The sequence below is a fragment of the Pithys albifrons genome, chromosome 14, assembly GCF_047495875.1.
Source record: "Pithys albifrons albifrons isolate INPA30051 chromosome 14, PitAlb_v1, whole genome shotgun sequence".
Classification (NCBI taxonomy): domain Eukaryota; kingdom Metazoa; phylum Chordata; class Aves; order Passeriformes; family Thamnophilidae; genus Pithys; species Pithys albifrons.
The window spans coordinates 20,265,951-20,285,849 of record NC_092471.1 but is presented as its reverse complement, the minus strand read 5'-3'; the positions used below and the strand labels follow the sequence as shown (position 1 = coordinate 20,285,849).

At 55.8% G+C, this 19,899-nt stretch overlaps 1 protein-coding gene across 1 annotated transcript in view; it reads right to left on the bottom strand.

Moving 5' to 3' along the window:
- Nucleotides 1–288: 288 nt before the first annotated feature.
- LOC139678639 (Krueppel-like factor 5) overlaps nucleotides 289–19,899 on the bottom strand; it is a 33,903-nt gene continuing 14,292 nt past the window's right edge. Inside the window, exons 2-5 of the mRNA XM_071569619.1 lie at nucleotides 18,131–18,178; nucleotides 13,767–14,676; nucleotides 10,615–10,674; nucleotides 289–4,625 (exon numbers count right to left, since the gene is read on the bottom strand). Coding sequence (XP_071425720.1) covers nucleotides 4,447–4,625; nucleotides 10,615–10,674; nucleotides 13,767–14,676; nucleotides 18,131–18,178 — 1,197 coding nt within the window. The 3' untranslated portion in view covers nucleotides 289–4,446. The remainder of the gene's footprint in view (nucleotides 4,626–10,614; nucleotides 10,675–13,766; nucleotides 14,677–18,130; nucleotides 18,179–19,899) is intronic.

The following is a 19,899-nucleotide window of genomic DNA, read 5'->3' as shown; positions in this document are numbered from 1 at the left end:
CCTCCCACCATGGATCCTCCCACCATGGATTCTCCCGCCATGGATCCTCCCACCATGGATCCTCTCACTGGATCCTCCCACCATGGATCCTCCCACCATGGATCCTCTCACTGGATCCTCCCACCATGGATCCTCCCACCATGGATTCTCCCACCATGGATCATCCCCTGCCCAGAGACCCCTTTTCCCAATAAAAAAGCTTTTCCCCCTTTTCCTGAAGCCTGTAAAAGCAGGGGGTAAAGGCAAAGGGAGCCTTGGCCATGGAGGGAACAGAAGCCAGACAACGTCTCCACGTGATAAAATTTTATTACAAAATAAGAGCTGGATTAATAGCCACAGGGGAGTCTGGGAGGGGAGTTCTGTAACAAACACAGCATCACCAGCTAAATGAATCTTCCAGCCAAGTTTTCCAGGTCCCAGTTCTTTTCACATCGTGTTCATCTCGCACAGAAAAGGATCCCCCCAAACCCACAGCAGCCCCACGAACCACACTGAGCTTTTGGCCTATTTACAGCGATTTTCTCCTCGTTATCATACAGAGACCAGGCCCCACCTCCCGGCCTTTGATCAGCTCCTCGCAAAGCCTTTCCAAAGTCCCTGTCCCCTCCGTGGCCCGGGGCACAGGGGGTGGAGGCTGAGGCCACCCCAGCTCCACCAGCATCGCTCCCCAGTTCCCGGCTCTCTCCCCAGAACCAGCCGTCGGCCACTGAGAGCTGCCATGAAAAGCAAACCTAAAGCTGGTCACTTCTGTCCATATAAAAATAGAGAAATAAAAGCCAAGGCTTGCTGTGGTTTTCCTCCTTTTTTTTTTTTTAAAAAAAAGCTTTGTCTTTGCATAGTCAAGCATTTGCATGTCAGCAGTTTGCATACAGAGCAGTGGGGCTGGGCTGGGCTGGGGGGTGAAGACACCCCTTCCTCTGCCCCTCCCTCAAATTAAAAAAAATATATATATTTATATATATACACACACAGTCTGGGGGAGTTCAAGCAGATGCATTTTTTTTCTGTAGTAAAGAAAACAACAAGATTATCAGAAAAATGATTTTTCAAATTCCCCTCAGATTTCAAGCTGCCTGTTGGTGGGTTTGGCTTTGTAGTGGTTTTTAGCAAACTGGGTTTGGGTCCCAGGAGAATCACAGGGGAGGGGGAGATGGAAATCCAGGGGGCAGCAGAGGTTTCCTTCTCCAAAAGGCAGAGGGGGGACAAAGAGACCCCTCTGAGGGCCAGGGGTAGGGGTGACCCCACCATCAGCTTGGTGGCACATGATGGCCAGGGGACCCTGTCCTTATTTGGCTCATGACTTGAAGAGGTTCAACCACAACAGATGCACCAAAAAGCCATCCTGGAGTGTGGAGGTTGGGATTGCAGCCATGGGAGCTCCTGGGGGACATGGGGACACAGGCTGCCCAGGCCAGGGCTCACCCGGGAGGGTGGAGGGGGTGGAGCCCAGCAGGTCCCAGCATGGCCATGCTGGGTCCCCACCAGCCCCACTGAGCCAACCTGAGCTTCCTGGAGACACAGGTGGGGACTGGCTGAGGCATCTCCACACTGTGCTGAAATTCCTTTGGGATGAGCTCATCCCACTGCCGGCCCCACCACTGCTCCCCAAGGGGCTCTTCCATCATCGGAGACCTTCCCTGGGGCTCTGCAGGCACCAGCAGGAGGTCAAACTGTTCCCTGTGGTTTGACCTTGGTTTGGGGGGGTGGCACTGCCAGGTGAGCTCAGGTCACGAGAAGGAGCCCAGGTCACAGTGGTGGCACTGGCAAGGTCCTGCTCTGTGCCCTGGAGAGGAGCCAGACCCCTCAGCCAACAAGGGACAGGACAAAGGAGCCCCTTTGCCCCATCGAGCTGTGACAACAGACAATGGAAGAGCTGGGAGAAGGCCCAACAGAGCTGAGGTGAGCCAGGCTCTCCAACCTTCACCTGAGCACTGCTGGTGTCAGACCCTCCAGTCAGGCACAGGCCCTGGCACTGGGGCTGGAAAACCCTTCCCAAGCACCTCTGGGAAAGCCACCAGTGCCACCTCCAGCAATTCCATGGCCTGGCATTCCCACTCGCCCTGAGGGCATGGAGGCTCCTTGTGGAAGAGCCACATGAAGGGCTCACCACAGCCCTGAGCCATCAGCCCCAGGCACATCATCCATCCCAAAGCCTACACCACACCATGGACCCCCCAAATCCTTCCTGCCCTCCTCTCCTGTCACACCAGACCAGCCACATGTGCCACCAGTGGAATCACCTTGATTTATCCAAGGAAAAGCATGACCAGGAATCCAGGGGCGGGTTGTGGCTCCTGTGCAGTTTGACAACAGCAGGGAGGAGTGGCCTCCAAATTTCCACCACCCAAAGATGCCACAGGTCAGTGTGGCCTCTCATTCCATCTGCAGACACACATCAGTCCATGTGACACCTGAATTTGTTCGAGGAAAAACGAAAGAGGAGGAAGGTGTGGGGGAAATCAATATGCAGTTGGACACACTGGGCCCATTATTTGTTCTTGATTTATTTATGACCTGCACAGCTGCAGCTGAATCTGGCATGGCCTGGCTCTTGTTCTGCCCAAATTTAACCCCTGGTAGGCTTTGGAGAACGGGTGATGTGCCCCACATGTCAGGGCACATAAGGCAAAGATGCTCACGGAGCCCAAGGTGGTGAACCTGTGAGGTAGGTAATGTGATCACAATCTGAACAGGAGGATTTATTGGAATTTGTTTCAAGGGTGCTTTTTTTCTATTTTTTTTCCCATCTGAATATGATGAAATGCCAAAGCACAGGGCTGGTGTGATTGGTGATCACAGCATCCTTGTGTGCAGGTTTTGGAGAAAGGCACCACTGGTGTCTTCTAGGGAAACCAGACCTTCATCAGTGGCTTTACTGAAGTCCCCTGGGTGGCTTCAAACCCATGCTGGTCCTCCCAGAGACACCTGAAGTCAAAATTCATCTTGGAAGCAGAAATGCTAAGGACACAAGCAAAAAATCCTGGCTGAGCAGGACAGGTATTTGCAGTCCTGAGTGAGTCCCTGCCAGGAGGCCATGGCTGGGCTCAACGGGACACGAGTGATGCTTTGGTCACCTGCTTTTGTGCTGTCCCTTGCTTGGAGGCACATCAGGTGAGTATGTCACAAGTCTTTTCTTCTACGCCCCCACAGAGACTGGGATTGTCAACCCAAACAGCCCTGGGCACGTGCTCCTGTCTCACATGGCAGAGGTGCCACATCCATGGTCACACCATGGGGCAAGGTGCCACACTGATGGGCATGCCGTGGGACAAGCTGTCACACCCATGGTCACACCATGGGACGAGGTGCCACATCCATGGCCATGCCTTGCGACAAGGTGCCACATTGACAGGCATGGCATGGGACAAGCTGTCACACCCATGGTCACACCACGGGGCAAGGTGTCACATCCATGGTCATGCCATGGGGCAAGGTGCCACACTGATGGGCATGCCGTGGGACAAGCTGTCACATCCATGGTCACACCATGGGGCAAGGTGCCACATCTATGGTCACACCATGGGGCAAGGTGTCACATCCATGGGCATGCCATGGGACAAGCTGTCACACCCATGGTCACACCATGGGGCAAGGTGCCACATCTATGGTCACACCATGGGGCAAGGTGTCACATTGATGGACATGCCATGGGACAAGTTGTCACATCCATGGTCACACCACGGGGCAAGGTGTCACATCCATGGTCACACCATGGGGCAAGGTGCCACATTGATGGACATGCCATGGGACAAGCTGTCACATCCATGGTCACACCATGGGGCAAGGTGTCACATCCATGGTCACACCATGGGGCAAGGTGCCACATTGATGGACATGCCATGGGACAAGCTGTCACATCCATGGTTGCACCATGGGACAAGGTGTCACACCCATGGTCACACAATGGGACAAAGTGTCACATCCATGGTCACACCATGGGACAAGGTGTCACATCCATGGCTATGCCATGGATCAGTCCAAGAGGGTCCAAGAGAGGCCTTGGTCCAAGCACAGCCAAGCTGCCGATCCATCACATCCCTCCTGGGCCTCACCAAAGGGACCATCCTGGAAGGGTTGAAAAAACATCCCAAAGAACTTGAGACACGAAGGACAGTTGCTCCTGAGTGACAAATAAATAGCAGCTGTGCTGGAAGAAAGCCCTTTGGAATCCAAGGTCTGTCGCCCCAGTGCCACTGGGAGCCTCGTCAGGAGATCAGTCTGTAATTAGAACTCGTCTTGGATGAGTTGGTTGGGTATTGAATTTCTTTTAAAACCAGAAGGAGTCGGGGCGGGGGCTGGCAGGGGGCTCACCCTGGTCCCAGCCCTGTCCTGTCCTTCCAGTTGATCACAGCGTGGGTTTGTTCCTATGTACAACCAGAGGGGAGGGCCCCCTCAGAGGAGAGAAGAGTTCCAGCTGCTCTTGGAGAGGTGTGGAGGTGGGAGGCTCTAGTTCTGGTGCCGCTTCATGTGCAGGGCCAGGTGGTCGGAGCGGGAGAAGCAGCGGCCGCAGGCGGGGCACTTGAAGGGCTTGGCGCCCGTGTGCTTCCGGTAGTGCCGCGTCAGCTCGTCCGAGCGGGCGAAGCGCCAGTCGCAGCCTTCCCACGTGCACTTGTAGGGCTTCTCTCCTGCAGGGAAATGGCACAGGTCACACACCACAGCCCGGCCCCTCAGACACCCACCCCGGCCTCTGGGAGAGCCAGCAGGGCACCCAGGGCTTGGCACTGCCAGGGCTTGGCACTGTGGGGGGATGACAGTGTGTGTGTGGCTCTCCTGATGCCTCAGGCAATTGATGAGTGCACCCTTAAGGACCAGAGAGCCAACTGTAGAATATGGGATGCCTTGTAACCAGTAACATGTTTCACAGAATCATAGAATGGATTGGGTTGGAAAAAACCTCCGAGATCATCAAGTCCAACCCTTGGTCCAACTCCAGTCCCTTTACCAGATCATGGCACTCAGTGCCATGGCCAAGCTCAGCTGAAAAACCTCCAGGGATGGGGAATCCACCCCCTCTCTGGGCAGCCCATTCCAATCCCTGAGCACTCTCTCTGCAAAGAATTTCTTCCTGATGTCCAACCTAAACCTCCCCTGGCAGAGCTTGAGCCCATCGTGCCCCCTTGTCCTATTGCTGAGTGCCTGGGAGAAGAGACCAACCCCCACCTGGCCAGAACTTCCCTTCAGGCAGTTCCAGACAGTGCTGAGGTCACCTCTGAGCCTCCTCTTCTCCAGGCTAACCAACCCCAGTGTCTCTGTATGCCTGATGAACTAACCAACCCCAGTGTCTCTGTATGCCTGGTGAACTAACCAACCCCAGTGTCTCTGTATGCCTGATGAACTAACCAACCCCAGTGTCTCTGTATGCCTGGTGAACTAACCAACCCCAGTGTCTCTGTATGCCTGATGAACTAACCAACAGTGTCATGACATGTTGGATACAAGAGTATACAAAAGGTGAGGCTGTAACTAAAAATAAACCCTTAGTTGTAAACCTTCTGACCAAGCCTTCTGATGCTGCTGTGCCTGATCTCTTCTGTCATTAACACCCCTCTAACCCCTACAAAGGGTGACCCCAATAGGCACTGCCAGGGCTCCCCCAGAGCCACCAAGGGACCACGAACTGCTGAGCTGCAGCAGCCACGCCTTGTTTCTTTTTGCTTTCTAGGCTTGTTTCCCAGTGCATTTGGATTTTGGAGCATTTCTGGCTTAAAAAAACTTTTTGAGATTGTTTGGGTTTCTTTTTAAATAAAACCTCAAAAAATCCTAAGGAATTCCTAAGGCAGGTGTTGCTGCTCCTACAGGTGGTGGGGGGCATGAGGAGAAACATCATCTAAAGGTTTTGGAACTACCACTCAGTGATGGTGACTGATCCCTGGAAATGTTCAAGGATGGCCCTTGGAGCACCCTGGTCTATTGAACAGTGTCCCTAAATTCCTAGATGACCTTTAAAGACCCCACTCCATTCCTTGATTCCACGATCCATGGCTCTCTGCCTCCCAGTTCACCCTGGAGCAGCTCCCTGCACGCAACACATCATGTTTTGCTCAGGCATTCGGGTGATGTAATTGCTCTGCCCTCTCCCCCTCCCTCCCTCCCTCCCTCCCTCACACACCCATTTTCCTCAACTGAAATCAATCCATTCAACCACACACCCAACTCCGGAGCCAGCTGGGAACTGGCAAAGCCCACGCCACTCCCCAGCGCTCCGTGCCCACGCTGCGGGGCCGAACCCTGGCTGCAGCCCTCTCCACCACGCAGGGTGTGGCACTCTCAAATATTAGCCCTCTCTCTCTTAACAGCCTGAACAAGCAGGTAGAGTTCAGGGAATGTGCTGACTTTCCCGACCTCAAATATTTACCGTTGCAGCGGCCAATTGCGGCGGCGCGGCGGCCGCGCACGTACACCCGCTCCGGGCGAGCACAGGCATGTGTGCCCTGCTCTGACACACTCCCCAGGGAGCAGCTCTGCCTCCCCACAGCCATGGGATCTCCAATGCCTTGGCCTGGGAGGCACCTCCAATGCCGTGGGTTGGGAGGCACTTCCAATGCCGTGGGTTGGGAGGCATCTCCAATGCCTTGGCTTGGGAGGCATCACCAATGCCTTGGCTTGGGAGGCATCACCAATGCCTTGGATTGGGAGGCATCACCAATGCCTTGGATTGGGAGGCACCTCCAATGCCTTGGGTTGGGAGGCACTTCCAATGCCTTGGCTTGGGAGGCACTTCCAATGCCTTGGCTTGGGAGGCACCTCCAATGCCTTGGCTTGGGAGGCACCTCCAATGCTTTGGGTTGGGAGGCACTTCCAATGCCTTGGCTTGAGAGGCATCTCCAATGCCTTGGCTTGGGAGGCACTTCCAATGCCTTGGCTTGGGAGGCACCTCCAATGCCTTGGCTTGGGAGGCATCACCAATGCCTTGGATTGGGAGGCATCACCAATGCCTTGGATTGGGAGGCACCTCCAATGCTTTGGGTTGGGAGGCACTTCCAATGCCTTGGCTTGAGAGGCATCTCCAATGCCTTGGCTTGGGAGGCATCACCAATGCCTTGGCTTGGGAGGCACCACCAATGCCTTGGATTGGGAGGCATCACCAATGCCTTGGCTTGAGAGGCACCACCAATGCCTTGGATTGAGATTGGGAGGCACCTCCAATGCCTTGGCTTGAGATTGGGAGGCATCTTCAATGCCTGGGACTGGGCGGCAACACCATTGCCTTGGCTTGGGATGTACATTCAGTGCCTTGGCTTGGGATTGGGAGGCACCTTCAGTGTCTGGGATTGGGAGGCACCTCCAATGCCTTGGCTTGGGATTGGGAGACACCTTCAATGTCTGGGATTGGGAGGCACCTCCAATGCCTTGGCTTGGGATTGAGAGGCACCTTCAGTGTCTGGGATTGGGAGGCACCTCCAATGCCTTGGCTTGAGAGGCATCTCCAGTGCCTTGGCTTTAGGGGACACCTTCAGTGCCTTGGCTTGGGATTGGGAGGCACCTCCAATGCCTTGGCTTGAGATGGACCTTCAATGCCTTGGCCTGGGATTGAGAGGCATCTCCGATGCCTTAGTTTGGGAAGCACCTTCAATGCCTTGGCTTGGGAGGCACCTCCAATGCCTTGGCTTGGGAGGCACCTTCAAGCCTGTCTTGTCCCATGGGAAGGGGCACCTTCCTCTAAAAGCACATTGCTCCAGGCTCCTTCCTTGAACGCTTCCAGGGGTGGGGAAAGTTTGGGTAGGAGAGTGAAAATGTTCAGCCACACTGCCTTGCCCACAGCTATGAAAGCACAGACATGTGAACCTGGAGGAGACAGGTCACCAGGAGCACATCCTGCTCCTCAAAAAGCCCCTGGATGCTGCACCACAGGGAGGAGGCAGGTGTTGTTTTTATGGCTCAGGTAAACACAGGACTTGCAAAGGGTTTACCAGCAGCTGGCAGGGTGTTTTATGGCCCACCAGGATCTTGGGGTGCCTCAGTGCCAAGGGGTTTCATGGCACACCAGGATCTCGGGGTGCCTCAGTGCCAAGGTGTTTTATGCCCCACCAGGATCTCGGGGTGCCTCAGTGCCAAGGGGTTTCATGGCCCACCAGGATCTCAGGGTGCCTCAGTGCCAAGGGGTTTCATGGCACACCAGGATCTCAGGGTGTCTCAGTGCCAAGGTGTTTCATGGGCCACTAGGACCTTGGAGTGCCTCAGTGCCAAGGGGTTTTATGGCACACCAGGATCTCAGGGTGCCTCAGTGCCAAGGGGTTTTATGGCACACCAGGATCTCAGGGTGCCTCAGTGCCAAGGTGCTTCATGGCACACCAGGATCTCGGGGTGCCTCAGTGCCAAGGTGTTTTATGGGCCACCAGGACCTTGGAGTGCCTCAGTGCCAAGGGGTTTCATGGCACACCAGGATCTCGGGGTGCCTCAGTGCCAAGGGGTTTTATGCCCCACCAGGATCTCGGGGTGCCTCAGTGCCAAGGTGCTTCATGGCACACCAGGATCTCGGGGTGCCTCAGTGCCAAGGCCAGAATCTGCCCCACGCAGCCCAAACATTGTCCCCACCAGGTCACCTGGCTGGGTCAGCCCCACCGAGGCCCTTGAGTTTGAAACAATACCAGAGTGATCTCCAGGCTGGCACCCCAGGGCTCTGCATTGTGCCAGGCGCTGGCTCCCTGTGCCGGGACAGCACGGCAGGGCAGGCGCGAACAAAGGGGCATTCCCGGCCCCGGGGGGCGACCGAGCAGCCGCGGGTTATATATTTAATCTCACAATGGCTCCCTGGAAATGAATGGTGTCTCCAGGAGAGGGACACAGCCCAGCCCACAACAACCACAAGCAAAGATCGCAGAGATCAGCCGCTTCCCAGCCCCGCTGCCATCGGGCAGGGAAGGGGGAGAAAGGACATTGTTAACCCTTCAGGGGACAGAGCCGAGGTGGCACCGAGCAGGGGTGGGGACTGTGCTGTCACTGCAGCTCCAGTGATGTGCTCAGTGAGGCCAGGAGCTCAAAAATAAAACATGAGCATTAAAAAAATTGGATGCAGAGCCCCTGAGCCTGGCTGTGTGTGGCTCTGGATTGGATTCCCTTCTTTTTACTCACTCCATGCCACCACCAGTTCCCTTTCACTACTGACACCCTCCCTCCCCTCTATGCCCTTCCCTCTTAGAGTAAGTGAAGTGGAAGGAAGCAAACACATGTGGGTTTCCTGCCCAGTTACTGGGAAACCTGGAAAAATGGCTGCATTTTATTGGATTCAAAAACCACCCAAGTCTTCCTGGACACATCTTTATACCACCTAACTCAGGTGGGTCATGCCCTGGGCATGGAGCTCTGAAGGGAAGGGGAAAAGAGAGATTTCATTTTAAAGCAGAGCCCCACGGCAGCCCTGTGACAAAGGCCTGTCACCACCCAGCTCTGGGAGCCAGGACAACATCCTTCCTGTCCCTTTCTTCCACCCCTTCCGTGCTGGTCTCCAGCCCACTCCTACCCAGCCCCTGCCAAAAAAATATTGTACTTCACACACAAAGAAAAATTCTTTGCTGGCGTGTTCGAGGGGCTGATAAGGGGAGGAGGGAACGGAGCCAAGAGCCAGAACCGATTCCCAGCCACAGGATGGGGCTTGGTCGTTGTTAATAAAAAAGAAAAGTGAACTCTGGGCCAGCTTAATTGCTTTCAGTAAAGATCAGCCCTTCTATAAAAGAGATTTATGAGGGCACTGATGGTTCCTGGACTACCAGGGGATCTGATAAAAGTTTCAGGTATAATAAATGTCTTAATGAGGGGACCTGTGCTTGAATGCACAAGTGGCACCGAGGGAAGCTGGCTGTGGTGGGAGCTGCTCTGTGCTGGGCACCCTGTTTGCAGCCCATGGCACCCTTGCCCTGGGAAGGAGGGCACAGCCCTTCTGGGCATGGATTTGTAGCCCTTTGGGTGATGCACCACTGGCAGCTGCTGAGGACGAGCACGAATGGTCAATGTGGCCAAAAAACAGGGAACCACAAGGAGTTCCTTCCTCCCCTTGGGAGTCACAGAGGTGTTTGACACAAAAGACTCAGCCCTTGTCTCCTCAGAGGTCCTGTACATGCAACATAGACCCTCACACAATCCTTCTGTAGGAGGATTTGATGGATCTCAAAACAAGAGCTCACAGTGACAGAGGATCACAGAATCCTGGAATGGGTTGGGTGGGAAGGGACATGAAAGCCCATCCACTTCCACTCCCTGCCATGGGCAGGGACACCTCCCACCAGCCCAGGCTGCTCCAAGCCCTGTCCAGCCTGGCCTGGGACACTCCCAGGGATCCAGGGGCAGCCACAGCTTCTCTGGGCAACCTGTGCCAGGGCCTGCCCACCCTCACAGGGAACAGTTTCTTCCCAGTATCTAATCCAACCCTGCCCTTTTTTTGTGGGGTTTAGGGGGCTTCTTTTCCAAACCACTGCCTTGAGAGCCTCCAAGAGTTCTCCTAAACCCCAGCCCATCCCAGCAGAAGGCAAACAAAGACACAGAGCAATGTGTGTCCTATAAACTGCCCTATAAACCAGCACAGCCACCAGATGAATCAGCTCTGTGACATTCTCAGCACCATTAACAGGGACAGGGAAGAAGCACAGGCAGCACTTCCTGGTGCTGTGCTGCTCTTACCTGTGTGAGTCCTCTGATGTGCCTTCAGGTGGGAGCTCTTGGTGTAAACCTTTGAGCAACCTGCAAGAACAGAAAAAAACCCACAATTTCACTGTGAGAAAAGGGGCCCTTGCTCAAACAAACCCAGAACTCTGCTATTTGAGGTGAGGGACACAGCTGGGTAATGCAAATAAGTCTGGCTGCACCACTTGGGTTCAGCAGTAAATAAAGAGCATTTGTCCTCAGAGACAGACAGACCTTTACAGCATCTTTTGCCACACAGCCCTGACACCCATGGCCATTGTGCTGGGAATCAGGGGTGGAAAGTCAAGCACAAACATTCAAACCTGCCCTTCTCCACCAGGTCTTCCAGGCAGGATGAAAACACTCAATTCACCCCCACTAGCTGCTGGGTTTGTGCTGCCCTTTGTCTCTCTGGATTCCAGACATAACTGATATCACTTTGCAAGGCTGGAGGGGAGATGTATTTTGAAATAGTCCCAGCCCCAGCAGACGTGATGCAAATGTTCCAGGAAGCAGGAAACCCCAGGTAAGGTCTGGAGCCACTGCTTGGCTTCCAGGATCCAGAATAAAGCCAGTGACAAGTGTTTTCAGAAGATCAGCAATAACAGGTTTAGCCAAAGAAAGGGTCTAACAGAATCACTGAGATCTGAGCAAAAGGTTCAGCACCAGGTGTCTCAAAATGGGTCATGTTAGCTCCTCATTTCATGCAGATACAGCTCAGGAGAGCTTGTCCTGCTGCCTTTATGGCCCTGCTGCTTGAGTTTTGACAAGCAGATCAAAAATGAATTTGAATTTTTATCACCTGTAGAAGCAACACAGTCCCATTTTGCATTGCAGCCTTTCCACCCAGCCCAAAGCAGCCCCTTGCCCCAGACCAGCCCTTGGTCCCTCCTGGCTGGGGGATAAGGGTTGGTGACCCCAGTTCTGCTTCTGGTGCTCTGAAGCTTTGGCAGCCCCTCACACTTTGGGGAGAGATCATGGAATCCCAGAATGGTTTGGGTTGGGAGGGACCTGAAAGCTCATCTCACCCACCCCCTGCCATGGGCAGGGGCACCTCCCACCAGCCCAGGTTGCTCCAAGCCCTGTCCAGCCTGGCCTTGGACACTCCCAGGGATGGGGCAGCCACAGCTTCTCTGGGCACCCTGTTCCAGGGCCTGCCCACCCGCACAGCCAAGAATTCCTTCCCAATATCCCACCTAACCCCACTCTCTGTCAGTGGGAAGCCTTTCCCCCTTGTCCTGTCCCTCCAGCTCTTTGTCCCCAGTCCCTCTCCAGCTCTCCTGGAGCCCCTTTAGGCACGGGAAGGTGCCGGATCGGCGCTTTGCAAACACGTCTCCCTCGTCCACCCAGTTCCTGGTGTGAGTTCTCCGTGTGTCCCTTCACTTCCTCACCCAGCCCGTGCCAGTGAGAGCTGCTGGCCTTGGCACAAGTCCTGCATGGTGTCACCTCCAGCTGAACCTGCAGGGAAGGCTCAGACAGAGCCCAGCTCTGTCTCTGCACGTACACAGACACCCAGTGTTTATCCAGCACAGGTTGCTGGGGCTTCTTTGCACCACAGACCAAAATTCTGCTGAAAATAGGGGAGTATCACCTTGGTACTTCATCCTACAGGGTGAGACTCTTCCTCTGACCAGTGGGACAAGAACAAGGAGTGTGTCCCAGAGCAGTGCCCCACTTACAGCCTTCATCTGTCCCCACTCTGACCAGCAGAAGGTAAAAGGCAGCACAAGCTGTCAACCCCAAGAACATGAGCTCAGAAACCCCCAAATCTACAGGCTGCCAGAGGAGGGGAAGGGGTAAGCACAGAAAGATCTCTTGAAAGATCCCGGAGACAGGATCTGGCCCAGGCAAAGCCTCTGGGCTGACCTGCTCCAGCCGCTCCCGTGCCATGGAAAGAGCACATAAATCTCCCAGGTGGCAGTTAGGAAATGACTCTCCCCAGTTCACACACCCCCATGGGAAAAGTGTTTGCTAATCCCCAACTGGCCAGCAGCTGGAGAGAGCCCAGGCAGGGGGGGTGTGTGTCCCTGCACCAGGAGCAGGAGTTTGAAGCCTTCACTGAGATCTCTCACTCGGGACTTTCTTCCCTTCTGTGTGTCATGGAATCCCAGAATGGTTTGTGTCAGGAGGGATCTTAAAGTCCACCCAGTGCCACCCCCTGCCATGGGCAGGGACACCTTCCACTAGACCAGGTTGCTCCAAGTCCCGTCCAACCTGGCCTTGGGCACTTCCAGGGATGAGGAATGAATGAAGGGACGAGTGAATGTGAGTTTGTAGCTGCAGGTCCCACAACCTCCATGTGCACAGCCAGGAAACTCTGCAAAGTCTCCACCTGCCAAGGCATCACAGATGGCCATCAATAGATGGACACACTCCTGGAGTGGGAAGACACAGGGAACAGCCCCAGCTCTGGGTTGGAGAGGTTTTATACAAAGAGGGTGGGCAGGCCCTGGCACAGGTGCCCAGAGCAGCTGTGGCTGCCCCATCCCTGGGAGTGTCCCAGGCCAGGTTGGACAGGGCTTGGATCACCCTGGGCTGGTGGGAGGTGTCTCTGCCCATGCCAGGGGGTGGGACTGGACGATCTTTAAGGTCTTTCTGCCCAAACCATTCTGTGATTCCACTAAAATGCCCTTCCACACCATCCTGGTGCAGTACACGAAGCCATGGAAGGACACAAGACAGAGACACTCGACTTTGTTGCCCCTTTGGAAGAAGAAAATTGAGGCTACAGAGAGAGACCATCAGGTTGCTTGTGGAAATTCCTTGCTGGTTTTCCACCCTCTATGAGAGAGCAGGAAAGGAAGGGTCAGTGAGAAAGGCAGTGTGGTTTCAGCTGCAGAGCACGTGGCAGCTCAGGGTTAGGCAAGACCTAAGGCAGCTAAGGAGCAGATTTCCAGGAGCATCCCTGTGCTCTCCAGGGAGTCTCTGCCTCTCTGAGCCAGGCTTGCTTTTGTCAGAGCATAGAGGGGTAAGGGAAAGGGAGAAAACAGGCACCAGATAATGCAGGTGGGATCAACCTATTCTACTCCCTCCCACTTCCCCAGGGCTCTCCCCTGAACTCCAAAACTCCTGCAGACAAAAGGATTTGAGGCCCAAGGCAGCTCCCACCCACCGTCAAGAGACCCCCCAAAGCCAAGCCATGCACACACCTGGGTAGTCACAGTGGTGGATTCTCCTTTTCTCCAGCTCGGGGTTGTTGCGCCTGTTGTACTTGGGGGGCTGCATGACAATGTGCCCCTGGGAGAGGGTCCCAACACCATTGGGAACTGGGGGGATCTGGGATGACTGGACCAGCTTCAGTCCAAAAGTGGCTTCGTAGGACGGTGGGGGAGAGATGGTGTTGATGAGCTCGGGCTGGTTTTCTGGGCTGCCAGGCTGGGAGTTGGGGGGCGAGGGGGGCAGGTTCACCCCCGGGGCAGGGTAGAACTGCCCAGAGATGTTGAAGCTTCCCTGTCCCTGGGGCACGTGTGGGTATTGCTTGAGTGGCCCTCCTGGCTGGACAGGCCTGTGGGCCACACTGGGCACGGCGGTGCCCGTGGACATGGTGACGCCGCTGAGGCAGCTGATGGCCGTGGTGGAGCTGCTGGAGGATGTCAGGGTGGGCATCTCAGCGCTGCCACCACCACCCAGGGGCAGCTGGTAGAGCTGGGGGGGCTGCGGGGCGGCCGACAAGGGGATCTCCGAGGGCATCTCCTGCTTGATGAAGATGTTGTTCACCGCCACCGACTGGGGCATGCTGAACACGCTGGTGAAGTCGGGCAGGGTCTGCGTGGCACCCGAGGAGGACGAGCAGGGCTGGGCAAAGCTGGCACCGGGCTCGGTTTTGATGGGCGGCGGGAAGGGCACGGCGGGTTTGGGGGGCCGGTAGAGCCCCGTGCGCAGGTGCGTCGTGTCGGGCAGGATCACGTTGATGTTGACGCTGTAGGGTGTGGAGCTGGGCTTCTCCGTGGAGAAGAACTCGTCCACCACCGAGGCGCTCTCCCGCCGGTACTTCTTGTCCGCCAGCATCGGGATGGGGGGCACCTCGGTGGAAAGGTACTTGTCCATCTCGGAACGTGCCTGGGGCAAGAAAACCACGGGCAGAAGTTGGGAAGGGCGGCCTTGGCACCTGGTGGTGGGGAGGGCAACGTCCAACAGGGATTTGAGCCAGCAGGAAATGGGGAGAGCAGCAGGAACGGCTCAGGAGGCAGAGGCTGAGGCGGTTCAGCTCCTGTCTCTGACTCAGCCAGACTCCCCAAGAGTGAATCACTGCCCTCTGCCCCACTTGCCTCCCCCATATCTCCACTGATAACACCACACAGCCAGGCAGGGGATGCAGTCAGGAGAAATACAGCCCCATAAAGAGGAGACAAGCTTTGGGCACACACAGAAGAGACTGACACCAGGAATGGGATGAAAGCAGGAGCTCTGCTCCAGCCATGCTCACACCACGGGCAAGCTGGATCTGCAGCCCACCTTGGACATGCTGGCTCTGGTCTCTGTTAAATTCAGGAGCCTGAGATGTGTTTCATTCTGGGACAGTATCTTTAATTACCCAAGAAATTCTAGGACAGTATCTTTAATTAATTGAGACTAATTTGGGCCTAGAAATCTCAGTGTTGTTGCTCAGTGGACTCTGAGTCTAAAATGGAAACCTCCAGGCACTCTCACCTTGGCAGAGTGAGTCAGCCCTCGCCTAACCTTTGGGTTAGTTCTAGTTTTACAGAGCTGTTTTTACAAGCCTGAGTCCTCCAAGCTAACAGGACCTCTGGCTCAGACAAGCAGGTTCCTTGCCCTCCTGGTTCGTGTCTGCTGTGGCATCCCACTGGATCCAGGCCCAACAACTCAGCAACCCGATGGAGCAATCCTCTAGGAAATTCATCCCCTGGCGCTTGATGACTCAAGTTCTGCTCTCTGTGGTTACAGATACCAGCGCTAATGCTCTTCTGCACAGCTCCAGCCTTTAATTATGTGGTTATCCATGTGTCAAGCTGGTTGCAAAGCCCTGGGAGACTCATTCATATGTAGAGGAGCTGGCAGAACCACCAGGTTTCCCTGGCAGAGCCCAGAGCGCACTCCAGGAGCGCGAGCTGATCTCACCCCGCGCCCTGCCCGCTCCAGCCTGGGCTTGGCTGGCCCTGAACTATGTCACCAGAGTGCCATGGGCCAAAGTCAGCCCTGCTACAACTTCATTGCTCTGAACAAAGCTGGATGGGGCCCAAGAGACTTCCTCGTCCTTTCCAGCGAAACGTGTCACCTGTGAGCCCGTCATTCAAAGGGCCTTTGCACCTCCGGGAGCGCATGGCCGAGCTGGCCCCGTGCCAGCCCTGGGATGGGCACAAACACAGCCTCTCCTCCACTGCAGGAGCTCAGGGAGGCCGGGCTGGGAAGGGCTGAGCTGCCCCAGAGCCGAGCACTGGGACTGGGGGGTGTGCACAGTGCTGGGAATCCTAAGGAAAAGACCTCCAAGATTATCGAGTCCAACTGTCCTTGTCAACTGTGCAGACTCTGGAAAGTCCTTGCAGTGGTTGAAGGAAGCTCAGACAATCCACTACATGCTCCAGAGAGGAAACCTCACTCAGGAGGACCCTAAAGCCACTCACGGAATCATGGAATATCCTGAGCTGGAAGGCACCCACAGGGATCATCCAGTCCAACCCCTTGTCCTGCACAGACATCCCAACAATTTCACCATGTCCAAACCCTCCTGGAGCTCTGGCAGCCTTGGGGCTGTGCCCACTGCCCTGGGGAGCCTGGTCAGTGCCCACCACCCTCTGAGGGAAGAGCCTTTCCCTAAGATCCAACCCGACCCTCCCTGCTCCAGCCATTCCTGGGTCCTGCCACCACAGAGATCAGGCCTGCCCTCCTTTTTACCCAAGGGCATCAGTGGGAGGCGGGGAAGGGACTCAGAGTCCCCTCATCTCCATCCTCCCAGAGTGCTCCAAAACCCTGATTTGCTCCCAGGGTTCCTGCCCTAGGGAGAACCATGCCAAGGCTTCGGAGCCAAGCCCTGGGTGCTCCTGGCACCCACACTGGCACGGGTCGGGTTCCCTTGGGAATCAGCTCCGGGCAGTCCTGGCGGCTCCGGATGCCACACATACCTGAGCAATGAAGGGCCCCACTCCAGGAGTGGGGGCAGGGAAAGGTGCTGGGGCCTTTTACTTCTACACTTCCCTTATCTCTGGCATTTCACTTTCTCACCTCCAGTTCCCCAGGGAAGGTCTCCAGTGGGGCAGGTGACCAGGCAGGTGTGGAACCGTGGAAAGGGGTGGATCTGAGGGGCCCTTTCCAAACTGAATTGTTCTATGGAGGGCCCTAATTTCAGATCCCCAAGGTGCATTCTCAGCTGGAGACCCCCTGCCCTCTGCCTGCCCCCCTGTTTGGTGTCACCCAACCTCCCTTTCTCCCACAACCACCCCAGCCTGCAGAGCACAGACTTCTCCCTGTCTTTCCACTAAAACAAGATCATTCCCTGCCTTTCCTTCAGGCTCATGAAGAAAGGGGGCATTGAGGGGCAGCAGTGGGTGCCACTGGGTGAGAGGACACCAGCCCTGCCTGTGGCTGCAGCCCCTCAGGACCTGGACAACAATGGAATTGTCCTATGCAATGATCTACTATCTCTCAGTTCCCCAGGAATCCCAGAGTTCCAGTGTCCTTCCCACAGGGAGAAATGGGCACATTTTATCCGTGACAACCATGGACCACCAGGCACTGCTCAGCCCAGGCAGGTGTTGGCACCTCAGACCCCAAAGCACTTCCCAACCAGAGCCCCACCCAAAACCAGGAGCAGCTGAGGGAGCTGGGGGGGCTCAGCTGGAGAAAAGGAGGCTCAGGGGGGACCTTCTGGCTCTGCAATCCCTGCCAGGAGGGGGGAGCCGGGGCAGGGATCAGGCTCTGCTCCAGGGACAGGACAAGGAATGGCCTCAGGCTGGGCCAGGAGAGGTTTAAGTCAGATATTGAAAAAATTTCTTCCCCCAAAGAGTTGTCCAGCCCTGGGCAGGGGTGGAGTTCCCATCCCTGAGGGGATGTAACAGCCATGTGGATGTGGCACTTGGGGCCATGGGTCAGTGGTGGCCTTGGCAGTGCTGGGGCATGGTTGGACTCGATGCTCTTGGAGAGCTTTTCCAAATTAAATAATTCCACGATTCTATGAAGTCCTCGGCCCAGGGCTGGCACAACTGGGGTACCCAAGTGCAGACAGGTGTGTGTGGGATCCCACTCATCCCCTGAACTCAGGGGCCTCTGCTGTCACTCATGGCTCCTGTTACAGCCTGTGGGATCCAGATCATGGATGAACTGGAGCCATGAAGGAGTCACAGGTGCCTGGGGACTGGCAGAGATGGAGGGACATGCCCTGGCGGGTGGTGGGGACAGAAGAAGGGAGTGGAGGTGCCACCATGACCTCACAGTGGGTCTGGGTGTCCTGCACTGGGTGGGTGGGGGGCTGTACCAGCTCAGTCTCTTTGGGACTCTGGTGGTCTCTCACCCACAGGAGCAGGAGGGTGCAGGGGGAGGGATGAGGGAAGGGACTCACCTCCAGAATGAGCGGTGGCATCCGCTGGTCCATCCTCATGGGGTGCAGCTGTGGGCAGACAGGGCTGGGTTAGTGGGGTGTCCTCCCCCAGGGCACAACCACCCCTGCAGGGTCCCCCAGATACCCCTGACCATGGAGGGCATCACCCCCACAGCCCCCCACAGCCTCAGCCTGCCCTCCCTGTCACCAGTGTCTCCTCACACTCCACACCCCATGGAAGCAGCTGATGGCTCCCCATGGAAGCAGGTGATGGTTCCCCACCATCAGTTGGAATTTGCCCAAGGAGGGACAGGGAAGCCTCTTTGGCTTTTCACAGGGAAAGAAAAGACAGCTGAGAAGTCCAGAGCTCTCCAGAGGAGGCTTTGAAGCACAGAGCAAAGACCTTGGGAGATGTCCAACCCAGTGAAACCAACCAGTCCTCCCAGTTCCCACAGGGCTGCCTTGGGCAGGCAGGAATGTTTATGCTGGGAATGGGCTGGAAACCCCTGGAGCAGGAGCTGAGCCCCAACACTCACTCACTCCCATGCACGAGGGGTTTGTGGTGCAGACCTGGGGCTGTGCCAAGCCCCAGCACCCCCAGAGTGGGCACCTTCCATGAGGTGCTGGCATAGCAGGAGTGTGGCAGCTCCATGAGCTCAATCCAGCCCCTGTGAGGTGACACTCTCATCATCAGCCACTGCCAGGCTCCTCCACAGAGGCCTTGTGGGAATCCCACCTCCACAGGTGTCCCAGACACCCCCTCTGTGGGGTCCCCAGGGACCTTCTCTGCCATTTGCCCTCAGCTGGGCCACTGCTGTGCTTTCCAAGGTAGGAAAGACTTTGTCAGGATTTGCATCTCCCTTATCATTCCCTGGATGGACAACAGCAAATGCCCTGCAGGCCTCTCTTCTCCTGCCTCAATTGTCCCCCAGCTTTGACTTTCTCAACTCCCTCAGCCAGACCTGGATCTTTTCTCCAAGGTCAGTGCTCAAAACAGGCCTCTGGCACCACGGAGAGGGGAAGAGTTATCTCCACATCCCAAACCAGTGTTTATCAGCCTTCTGTGGGTTCTGCCTGGGTCTCATTCTCCTTCCACATCCTTCTTCTGCTCACTTCCAGTGCATCCATCTTCTCCACAACCACTTGGTTCCATCCACTCCACTGTTCCTCCAGTCCAACAGGACTGGGAAAGCCTTCTCTCCCCTCCCAGTCTGGGGCCATGCAAACACTGTCAGGCTGGTCACTGGACCAGTGAGGGCTCAAACCCAACACAGGCTTCCCTCTGCCACACAGAAAACCAACAAAACCAACCCAATGGACTCATTTTGAGGTGTTCATATTCTGGGGGCTGCATCCAAATGGAGGATGTTCCTTGCAAGGCCCCAGCAGATCCCAGAGGCCCATGGTGTTGAGAGGAGAGATGCCAGACAGGCTGGGAATGCTGAGAGCTGCCATCCTTGGAGAGCTGCTGGGTTCCATGTGTCCATGGAAGCATGGGGAGATGTTTAAACATGAAATCTCCTGGGGTGTGGGGCTGCAAGCTGAGTCTCACCACCCCCATCAGCTGGAAGACTCAGCTTCAGAAGCACCTGCATCCTTCAGCCAAGCTCCTTCACAGGTAATCCTGAGCCTGCAGTGGTGCTCCAGCTGCTGGATCCTCATTGTGGGGTCAGCTTCACCAGGAGATCAGACACATCCATGGACATGGGGGCTCTGCATCCTCCTCAGACACATCCATGGCCATGGGGGCTCTGCATCCTCCTCAGCCACATCCATGGCCATGGGGGCTC